General features: G+C 45.1%; 1 protein-coding gene across 1 annotated transcript; it reads right to left on the bottom strand.

Moving 5' to 3' along the window:
• Positions 1 to 9,222: 9,222 nt before the first annotated feature.
• LOC141040903 (uncharacterized) lies at positions 9,223 to 9,719 on the bottom strand. The gene is made up of 2 exons (XM_073507018.1): positions 9,580 to 9,719; positions 9,223 to 9,460 (listed from the first exon to the last, which is right to left on the bottom strand). The coding sequence occupies exons 1-2, from the start codon at positions 9,717 to 9,719 to the stop codon at positions 9,223 to 9,225; spliced, it is 378 nt and encodes a 125-aa protein (XP_073363119.1).
• Between the last annotated feature and the right edge of the window lie 1,237 nt (positions 9,720 to 10,956).

Raw genomic sequence — 10,956 nt, 5'->3', positions numbered from 1 at the left:
TTTTTACACCATCGTTTGCGATTATGGCATCGCACAAAGTTTCGTCGAAGGGTCTCTGATCATAGTGTCGCATTTGGACCATCCTACAGTAGTGTCTGGGCGTCGTGGCTCGGCTGGAAAGATTGAGAAACTTGGTTTTTTAATTACTGTAAATCCAAAACACGCCTGAAAATCATGAAACTTTGCATGGTGTCATGACATGGCACCAACATGCTGCGGTAATTTTTTTGGCCGAATTGGGACAAGCTTTGGTGTAAGCTTCTTGCAAACCGGAGCTTCCCTCAATAAGGATCGTGGTTCCGAGAGGGAACGTGTCACCTCCATGTGCGAAACAACATACGTACACTGCCTTCTCTAGCCTTAATTTTTTTACACAGGCAAATTAGACCAAATAGAAGTATCGTCCAAAATTTTGGAATTATTCCGGGTGTTTTGGCCTTTTTTATACATTAATTCAGTTTCTGGGCATTTAATGTGCATAATTCAAATTTGAACTACAATCACATGAATTTATAAGTCCCATGCAAGATATGGGAATGAAATTCAAACATCTGGGCATCGTGGCTCAGCCGAAAAGATTGAGAAACTTTGTTTTTTAATTCCTATAAATCCAAAACATGCCTGAAAATCATGGAACTTGGCATGTGGCATGACATGGCACCAACATGCTGTGGTAATTTTTCTGTCCGATTTGCAAAGGCGCACACATTAACAACCAACAAAGTCATTTTGGAACAAGTGCTGTCACGTTACAAATCGTAAACACAAGTATTATTGAAACCATGGGTGTTCTACTTACCAATTACGTGCCGCCACTCCTCCCCTTTTTTTATTGGCTAGGAGGTGTCGTGCGGGGTACCTATTTAGTACGGGAGGCGTGCGATCAGACCCCTACACGTGCTTATCGAGAGGAGAGCCCTTTGACCGCTACCCGCCGCACACCTCCCTCCCAACATCTCCATTAATGGCGCCCGAGCGCCTGTTCTACGGCGTGGCTATATGTCTCACTGGACTAAGATTTAAGAGAGAAAAATGAAAATCTGAAAAGAAAGTTTTGCACGGATCTTGATGTAAGATCTGATGGACCTATATAGCATCGACTGCGACTTATAGCAAGCATGATGAATGTAAGGACGATGAGAGTGAATAATAATCGTCTTACATATTTAGGAACATAATTAAAAATAGCCACATGCGGCAATGCCCGAAATACATAAGGGCAAAATAAGAAGGAAGACAACGATCTGGTTAGCTGATCTCTACTTTCTTGATGCGTTGCTGCAGGCCGCGGGAACTAGTCTTCGCAGCGAGCGGCGATGAGCTCTTTCTTGTCCTCAAGATGCTGCTTGAGAGCATCCACAGATTCCTCCACCAGCCTTCTGCCCTCGATGCGTAGCATGGCATTCTCATCCATAAGTTTCTCGACGATGACGTCGGTCCTCTTCAACGAGGCAGTGGTCTCCTCCTGCTGCTCCGCACTTCCGACGATCTTCGCCCTCAGCAGGTCGCGCTCGGCCCGGAGCTTCGCATTGCTCTCATTTAGTTGTCGGATGACGCCGGTATCCTGTTCAAAAGAGGCTTTCATGTCGTCCTGCAACCTTGCCCAGCCGGAGATCTAATCCATCTGGCTATGGACGATCGCATGCATGCGCCTGTAAGAGTCCTCGCCAGCCGGCGAGACATTTTCCTAGGCTTCCGCGGCGCGGGAGGACATCTCTGCTACATTCGCGGCGCGGCAGGACATCTCTTCTGCTTCTGCGGCGCGGCCGGACCAGTCTGTCGCATCGACGGTGTGGCGGGACTTGCGTGTTGCTTCGGTGGTGCGACGGGACCTCTGTGCTGCTACGGCCGTGTGGCGGGACATGCCGGCTGCGTTTGTGGCGAGGCGAGACATCTCTCGTGCTTCCGCTTCCATGCTCGCATCTCCCTGGTGGCAATCTCTCAACCCGGAACTCATGCTGGCCATGACAGACGCAAGGGAACGATGATGAATGACTTGTTTGTTTTTGTGGATGGGGAGTTGAGGAGGAATGTGCAGTCATCTTGGAGTAGTAGTATTTATAACCGAGTAGTAATACTCTCCTAAGTGGGAAACCGTTTAGGTTTGGATCGGTGTGAACAGGTTTGCAATTTGGAATCTGACGGGACGCATGCTCAAAATTTACTGACGGTTATAAGTGCGGCACTATTCCTAGAAGGCGTAACGTGGGCACGTACGCCTTCTCGGCCGCGTACGTGCCGTTTGCACCATAGGGTGCACCGCAATCGGCAATGTCAGCACACGTCTTGTTCCAACAACCGTGCGCGCTCGTTATTACCATCGCGCATGCTTCTATTAATTAGAATGTGTGTGCCCGTCTAGCGCACACACGTTGATCTATTTAACTGTTTCAGTTTGTTGTGGCTAACCACAAATAGTTCATCCGTGTGAAGTGTATGCCATCAATCGCAGACACTTTGATTTGGCTGACCGGTTTCTATTCTGTTTCCTAATCGCAAACAGTTAATCCTTCGAAAGCGTATGCCCTCAATCGCACACACCTTTATCTAGCTGCCTGTTTCTATTGTTCCTCCTCATCGCAAACAGATCATCCGAGTGAACTTATGTTGTATACCGCACATGCCTTCATCTGGCTGCCCGTTTCTTTTGTTCCATCTCATCGCAAACAGTTCATTGATCTGAACCGTATGCCCTGCATCGCACACGCAACTAAAATCTGAACCGTGTTTGATGCATCCTCCATCACAAATGTTTTGCACCTTTTTTATGGTTATTTTACACCACCGTTTGTGATTATGGCATCGCAGACAGTTTCGACGAAGGGTCTCTAATCGTAGTGTCGCGTTAGTAGCATCCTGCAGTAGTGATAGAGCTCAAAAGAGACAACACTTTCTCCATAGTATTCAAAATTAAGCCACAAAGAACCCCCCCCCCCTAGTTGCATGTATCATTTCTTTGGCATAATACCGTCACGGGACGATGAAATTTTCATCAAGAAATGATTGAAGAAGTGTTTGTGAGCCTTGATGAGGTGACACTTGTGGGTGTTAGTGAGTTACTCTAGTGTCACATTGCCTTTTACATGCCTTTCACCCCCATAATATATTTTTTCATTGCAAAAGAAATAAAGCTCTTTTGAAGTGTTACTGACAAGCAAGTGTTAACTGGAAGAAATAGAATAGATGCTACTTTATTATCTTGCCTAGACTAGCAAGAACTTTGTGTTGATTATGTTTGCTTCACTTCTCATGCATAATAACCATGCCACCCCTACAGATATATTAAGTTTTCAGGTGAAGAAAGCGCAGGGCTATCTAGGCGTACCGACCGTAAGTGAACCAAAATCTTCTTGTTCTTTCTCAATTTTAAACAACTCAGTTCCTTGTGGTCGAGTTCTTGTTTTTTGCTCAAGGACGATTAAGGTTTAAGCTTGGGGAGGTTGATGAGTGATATTTTTGCGCTCATCACATTGTTCTTTAAACCAAATAATCCCAGAATTATGAGAAAGTCACTTTGATATTGCTACTAATGACTAATGAATATGGGTGATCACGAAATCATTTGTTTAATGTGTTCCTACAGGAGAAGGGCCTAAACACTGAAGAATATCTTTTTATAAAGGAAATACAAAGTTTGGTGGAAGAGGCAAGTCAATTAGAGCCGCACAAGACTCAACAGAGTGCAAGGCGACACACGGTACGAGCGCGCCCGTTCATACCACCTACTGTCAGCACCAGATGGTCCACCAGACCAACTTATATAAAGGGGTCGATGCCAGATATCAACATGGAGAGCACCACTCACAAAATGGAGAACCAAAACCAATCTTCCGACCCTAGCCGCGTCCATTTCCCGTATCTTCATAGTCGTCGCCACCATCATCACCGCAGGCATTCTCTCCTAGTTATTCATACTTGTAATTGGTTTATCGCTTCCGGCAACTATTGTAAGACATATATAAATCAATCATTTATCTTTATGTCATCTTTAATGAGTTCATCTTGCGATCTGATTGCCATGTGTGAATAAATTTGGTAAGGCAATGGGCTGAGGCAAGGTCTTGCAACCCAATGTATTTGTGCAAGGGATCGTTGGAATGACTTTGCGTATTTTTCATTATTTGTATGTGTCTGATTGCAATGGAGTTCTCTCTTGTCTTCTTCTTGTCCTAAGGGTCTACAGGTACCTAGAATCTCATAGATTGATCAAGGAGAAGGTAAAGAGTGAGGAGGACGTGGAACACTATCCCAAACAGCAGTGAGAGAAAGGGTTAGTACGATGGCGGAAAGCTATTCCTTGGGGACGAATGTGGTGTAGTCATTAAATGCCCAATGCTTTTGTCTAAATATTTATTCTTAATAACCCAGGTAACCTCGCACGACGGTAAGAGTCATTGGTTGGCCAATTGACTCTTGATGTAGGTCGCACACTTGTCAAAATATACTTTGGACACATCCCCCATATCATCGTGTCGCAAACACAACAAAGTGATTATCTTCCAGTGCTATGTTTATTATTGAGATAAGATCCCACGCAAAAAATAAGGATGTGAGAGTAAGAACTCATACCCATGCATGTTTTAATACTAGTGTTTACACCCAAAAGGTTGGTTGAAAATTGGAATTCAATTCCTTAGCAATAACTTGTAGAGCCTTTGTCATAGTCACATCCTCTCGTAGTTTTTATAAGTCAGGGTCACTTCTTGAGGAAAAGGACGGGAACCTTGTGCTCTCCAATTTAGATCTCAAAGGGCATCAGGTGGCATAGCCTGTGCCGCCGCCTGCAAGCACCAGCCTCCCCTTTCGGAGCCGCAATGACCCTATGTGAAGTAATAGAAGAAGAGACACATGCACAATCATGTTGTTTTTTATTGCCACATTTGCATTACTTTGAGCATTTGTTTGTTTTAGGATAGGTTTCAAATGTGTTGGGAAACGTTGCATGGAAAACAAAAAAAATTCTACGTACACGCAAGATCTATCCATGGAGATGCATAGCAATGAGAGGGGAGAGTATGTCTACGTACCCTCGTAGACCGTAAAGCGGAAGCATTTATTAACACGGTTGATGTAGTCGAACTTCTTCGTGATCCAAACGATCAAGTACCGAACATATGACACCTCCTCGTTCAGCACACGTTCAGCTCGATGACGTCCTCACCTTCTTGATCCAGCAAGATGGGCGAAGTAGTAGATGAGTTTCGCAGCACGACGGCGTGTTGATGGTGGTGGTGAAGCTATCTCCGCAGGGCTTCGCCTAAGCACTCCGAATATATGACCGAGGGACAAAACTATGGACAGCGGCGCCGCACACGGCTAAGAGTTTGTCGTGGTTATGTGTGGCGCTCCCTATATACAGCCAGTGTATTATGCTAATATTAGCAGAATAACTATTCTGATAACACTTCCGCACTGCACGCTCAACAGGAGCGAACTGCATCCTCTTTACGATGAGCACTACAATGCTTCACGGGAGAATTGCTTCATTTTCTGGCGGTCCGCCCGCATTTTCTGTGTGGAATCGGGTGTTGTGGGATGATTTAATTTGTTTCTGGATCTCATTTGACCTTTATTCTTTCTAATTTACAGGAAAAGCGACTAGAATCTTTGCAAATCGAGCGATTTGGCGGACGAGCTTTCTCTGTTCGTTCGTGTTCGTGTCGGATGCGACTTTTTCGTGCTCGGGTGTTGTTTGTTAGTAGGAATTCTTTCAATGTGTTCGTTTTAATCGATCTGTTTACTCTACAATTTGTCTAATTTTTAGGAGTTAGTTTTCAATTTCTGCGAAATCGATTGTCTGTCGTGAGAGCTTCGTCCGCTCGTTTGTTCTTATTGTTTTTTTGGATTTTGTGCGCTGATTCGTTTTGAATCTTGTAATTAGTTTCTCTTTTTTGTTTGAATTCTTTGTATTGCGCCTGTAATGTTCATCTCTTTGGTGTGCATTTTTAAAGAATAGCTCATGTTGTTCATCGTAGTGGCTCGTGGGTTTGATGTATTTTTCGGTGAAATTTGAGTGGTTGCGCAATGTTTTTGCCACCTATCGAACTGCGAGTGGAATTGGCACATCTGTTAGTCTCCTACATATCTAGACCTGTACTGCTTTGATTTTATTGTTGCAGTTCTGGCGTATGTTTGTAGTGTGCTGCATTTTGTTAAGTAGTGGACTTCAATGTAACTGTATTATAGTGGGCATGAAAGCTTATGAGATCATTCTTTTTCTTAGACTCCATTCTGTGTTTCAGAGAACTGCATTGTATGCACTTTCGTACTGCATTAGCAGAATAGTTATGCTGCTATTTCTTGTATTTATGTCAATTCTTCTGAACTCCATACCATGTGAATTCTGTTGAACAGCATATGTTAACTACAAAGTTTTCGACCATTGGCATTGCATTGTTATTGTTCAGAGTGCTGCAATTTTTTTATATAAGGACCGTACTATGTGTATTAGAGAACTGCATTTCTGCCAGCAGCAACTTGTCTAAAAAGGGTGGTAAAATGATGCATATGAGGTTGCATACTTTAAATAGGCACCGTTCAAGCCTTCTGATGGACATATTTTAAAAGCATACAACATAAGCAAAGCATTAGAATATGCCACTGATGGCTTTAGCTTTTATCCTAGACAACCTACAGTACAAATATTGTAAACTTGAGGGGGTCTTCTTCTTTGTAGAAAAACACCATGGCCACTTCTCCAGCCTCAAAGCCATTCTGGGAGACAAAATCATTCCAGCCAGTAGTTATGTTGATGCAGTCTTCAGAGTCAATGTGGTAGTCAGCTTGCATGTCCGCATACCCATTCTTGTGTTGTGTCTCCAAGGTAACCTTCCCTGAACTCGGAGCAGGAAATTTTATTGTGGATGGCAGTTTCTGCATTCTGGCATGGATGGAAAAAGAATTTTTATAAGTAAACAACAAATGTTTTTCTTTATATTTAGGGTGATCTGTTTATGTTGACTTAAATATGTACATATATATGACTACTATTTAATAAAGTAATTGCAATGTATGAACGAACTTATATACGGAATTGGCCTGTAGTTTTAGTAGGATATATATTATACTGCGATATGTTTGTTCTACAAGGTCATTTAGAGTGTACTTCGCTAACATGTTAAGAGAACTGCAACACTGGTCTATTGAACCTCTTTTTTGTTCGTGTGTTGGGGTTCTGATCTAACTAGTGTCGATACCTGGGGTGGTACGAAAGAAAAATAGGTGGAACTATCTAGTCTTAATAGCTAACAAATCTGAACAACAATACATATTCTATTTGTATTTGTTGATACTACTGAACAAATTGATGGAAATATACATTCAGATGTGGATTTGCAGCCTAGACTGTGAAAATTGTGAGGGGGAAAACATACCCAACTTCCCTGTAGGTCTGTGGGTGTGAGACGATGAAGAAATGGTGCCCGAAACCCCCTGTTGGGTATCATCAGGCACCCGAGCATGCTACGCCACTCGGTGTTGGTGAGCTCTAGACCCTCTGCGTACATGCATGTGTCCGCTACCGGTGCCATCCTTGCCAAACACCCGCACTTACAGTCCATGGCGGGTTCAGTGGAATTTCAGAGAACAACTAGGGATGGGAGGAACCCTAGATCTACGATTTGAAGAAAAAGAGGAACGAGGGAGGAGTTGTGTCAGTCTGGAGCACGAATGGAATGGTTTTTATGCAGCCAATTGAGCAACAGAAGTAATAAATGTTGTGGTTGGTGTTAGGTGGTGGATTGATTCTGATTAAGTGTACGCGAATGCAATTGAGAAGCAACATCACTGCTTACTTGAATATAGCGAACTGCATTGTCGTATCACAACGAACTACAGAACGCGTGGTTGGGCCTGTGTTTGGGGAGTGGTATGTGGGATTTTTTTTTAAATTTTCAGCGGCCTCTCCTTTGCGTGTTGTGCCTGTGTTCGGGGGAGTGAAGACGTATTCGGCCCACGTCAGCCTGTCAGCACGGCTGGTTCCCGGTGCGCAGTGTGTGCGCCCTAATGTTTAGTCCCACCTCGCCCACGGAGAGCGCGCACGACCTGTTTATAAGCTCTGGCGAGGCATTCGTATCGAACTCCTCTGTTACTTATTAGGGCGCTTATACACGGCGCTCACTGCTCTATCCCTCTAACCTGTGGGCCCATGTGTGCCCGGCCCCATGCATCGTGGCTCAGAACGGACTCGCCTACTGTGGGCGTAGACTTACTACGAGACTGGCTGGGGCCTGGTTTCACCTGGGTAGTCATTTTTTCTTTGTATTTTTTCATCTTGCATATTTTTCTAATGCAGGGGCGTGCACTGCTTAGCAAATCATTTGTCCACTGCATTGATCATGTCTTTGTACTGCATGTTCACATATTCCTCACTACATATACATGTGCATTTTTGTGCACTGCATGCTAGTCACATTTTTCTTATCGTGTTTTTCCTTTTACGTATTCTTTTTCTAGTGTACGGTGTGCACTGCTTTGTTGGGTATGTGTGCACTGCATTCGTCAGAGTTTTGTACTACAGGTGTATTTTTTTGTCTTGCATATTTTTAAATGTAGGGGCGTGCACTGCTTAGTAAATCACTTGTGCACTGCATTGATCATGTCTATGTACTGCATGTTCACATATTCCGCACTACATATACAGGTCGCATTTTCTTTTCGTGTTTTTGCTATTATGTATTCTTTTTTCTAGCGTACGGTGTGCACTGCTTTATTGGGTATGTGTGCACCGCATTCGTCAGAGTGTTGTACTGTAGGTGTACACATTTTTGCAATGCATGCATCCTATTTGTCTGTTTTGTGCACTGCTCGAATCACATACTTTATGCACTGCATGCGTCCTAATTCAAATAAAGTTCTTCATAACATAAGCAAAGTTCATCATTACAAGCCATTCTTTATGACAAGCAAACTAAGTTCAGCAGAAGCAAATGATCACAAGCAAACTAACGATACATAAGCAAACAAAAAAACAAATTTGATGATAAATCTAAAATGACGCGAGCAATGTTGGCTCTTGGCCGGCACCGTCTGCTTCTTCACCAATTAGAGTCTCCTCGGCTACTCCTGGCGCGCTTCTTGGGGCTCCTCCTTCTCCAGCTTTGCACGGCGAAGCCCGTCCTGGGTGAGGGTGATGCGGCTCCACATCTCGTACGCTGCGTAGGCGTCCTTTGCCGCATACTCGATGTGCCTCATGGTCAGAGGCAGGGTGGCCCAGTGCTTGTGTTAATCGTTGGTGATCTTCTTCCTCATGTTGTTGTAGTAGTCGTCGATGAGCATACCGGCGACGTCCGCAAGGGAGTCCAACTCCTTTGTGGCCTCGGGCACCCTCCATTCCTTCTGGATGTCGACGAAGTTGGCGACCTCCAAATTGACGCACTCTAGCCTGGTTTTGCTGCCGCTGATGGAGAAGCCAGCAAAGGTGTACCTGGGGTCGGCGAGCAAGTTGTCGAAGATGGTGCACCTTTCAGCGGCGCTCAGTTAGAAGAGTAGCACTGGCTGAGTCTTGCCGACGGAGAGATGGACGAGGGCAGGTTTCTACATCGCGTCAGGCTCGTTGTTGTACTCGGGGTCAATCCCGACAATCTTGTGGTGCTGGAGCCTGAGGTGGCGCTCGTACTGCTCGGGGAGGTCGTCATCTGCTTCTTGTCGTTGGTGTGGATGACGTGCAACTTGATGTTGCCATCCGCCTCCACGTCCCAGTACTCGTCGACGAACCCCATCGCTGGCAGTAAGGCTTGGTGTCTTCTGTGGAGATTGGTGTGATGGAGTGATTTGGTGGCAACGGAATGGATACTTGTGTTGTTGTGGATGGGAAAGCATTCACAGGGGTTTGATTTTAAAGGGGGGATGGCCGCAGCGGATGAACTGCATGATCTCGCTGACGATGCAGTTGTGCAGATCATGGGTTGGGGTTGTGTCTGTGATCGTGGGTTTGTGGCGATGGAACCGCTCGGATTGAGCGGTTGTGCCCGAATGTGGGTTTTTAGCGTCATTTTATTTTATTTTTCATCAGTACAATCTGCTAACCACCACGTTCTGTGTGAACGGGCATTTGTCACGCTTATGTGTATCGTACGTGTTCCTGAAACTGCATTGCATGTGATAGCGAAATTCTCCGTCTAACCAAAACCACTGCATTTTTCTATAGCTTTGTACTACACCTGTATTTTGATATACTTGTTGCAACCCCTGTATTCATGTATGTATTCCGGAACTGCATTCCTTATGATACTGCACTGCTTTGTCTAACCAAATGCACTTCATTGTCTAGAGTTGCGTCCTGCATCTGTTTTTTTACGTGTACATGATGCAGCCCCTGTCACGGGAGGTGGGGGAGGGGGGGTTGGGGGCCCCCCATTTTTTTGATTTGTGGCACTTACTTGGAGATAGAGTTATTTTTCGGACGCGTTATCTCAACATGCGCGTTGTTTTTCCTTATTTAACTTTTTTGAACTGCATTTATTTATTCTTTTGACTGTCCGGCCTTCATTGTTCTTCACAGCAAACTGCGCTATTATTAACTTACTCATTTCTTTCTGCTCCGTCTTATTTAGCCGGGCCGGCCCGTTTGACGTAACTCTTTCCCACACGGGCCTCGGACATGGCCGTCCGAGGCAATCCGACCACTTACTTGATGTATGTGGACTGCTCGAAGGAGTGACCGAGAAGAAACCTCTGTCCTCTCTTGCAGCCGCTCCTGAAGCATCTCTCCCTTGAGCAAAACCGATGTCGCCTGCAGCAACCGCCGTCGCCCGCGCAACAGCAGTCCTTAAGGGGTCCTTATTGCTGCATTACGTGTCCCCGTCCGCTCTGCCAGCCCTTCCCGCTGCGCTCCCGTAGCCCTTTTCGTTCCGTTCCCGCTCCCGCCCCCCACCGCCGCCGTTCATCCCCTTCTTTGTGGTACGTTTTCCGTGCGCTTGGTCTTGATCGTTCCCTCGTCTAGCTTTGTGATTCTCG

This window comes from Aegilops tauschii, chromosome 2, assembly GCF_002575655.3.
Source record: "Aegilops tauschii subsp. strangulata cultivar AL8/78 chromosome 2, Aet v6.0, whole genome shotgun sequence".
In the NCBI taxonomy this organism is placed as follows: Eukaryota; Viridiplantae; Streptophyta; class Magnoliopsida; order Poales; family Poaceae; genus Aegilops; species Aegilops tauschii.
Note: the sequence above shows the minus strand (reverse complement) of the source record. Positions and strands in the feature narration are given on the sequence as shown.

Bases quoted from the DNA above. Each gene is read 5' to 3' on its own strand.
- LOC141040903 (XM_073507018.1), bottom strand. From the start codon at position 9,719: ATGGGGTTCGTCGACGAGTACTGGGACGTGGAGGCGGATGGCAACATC. The intron at 9,461-9,579 runs GTCGGGATTGAC...CGCCGCTGAAAG, and splicing joins GGCTCCAGCACCACAAGATT to GTGCACCATCTTCGACAACT.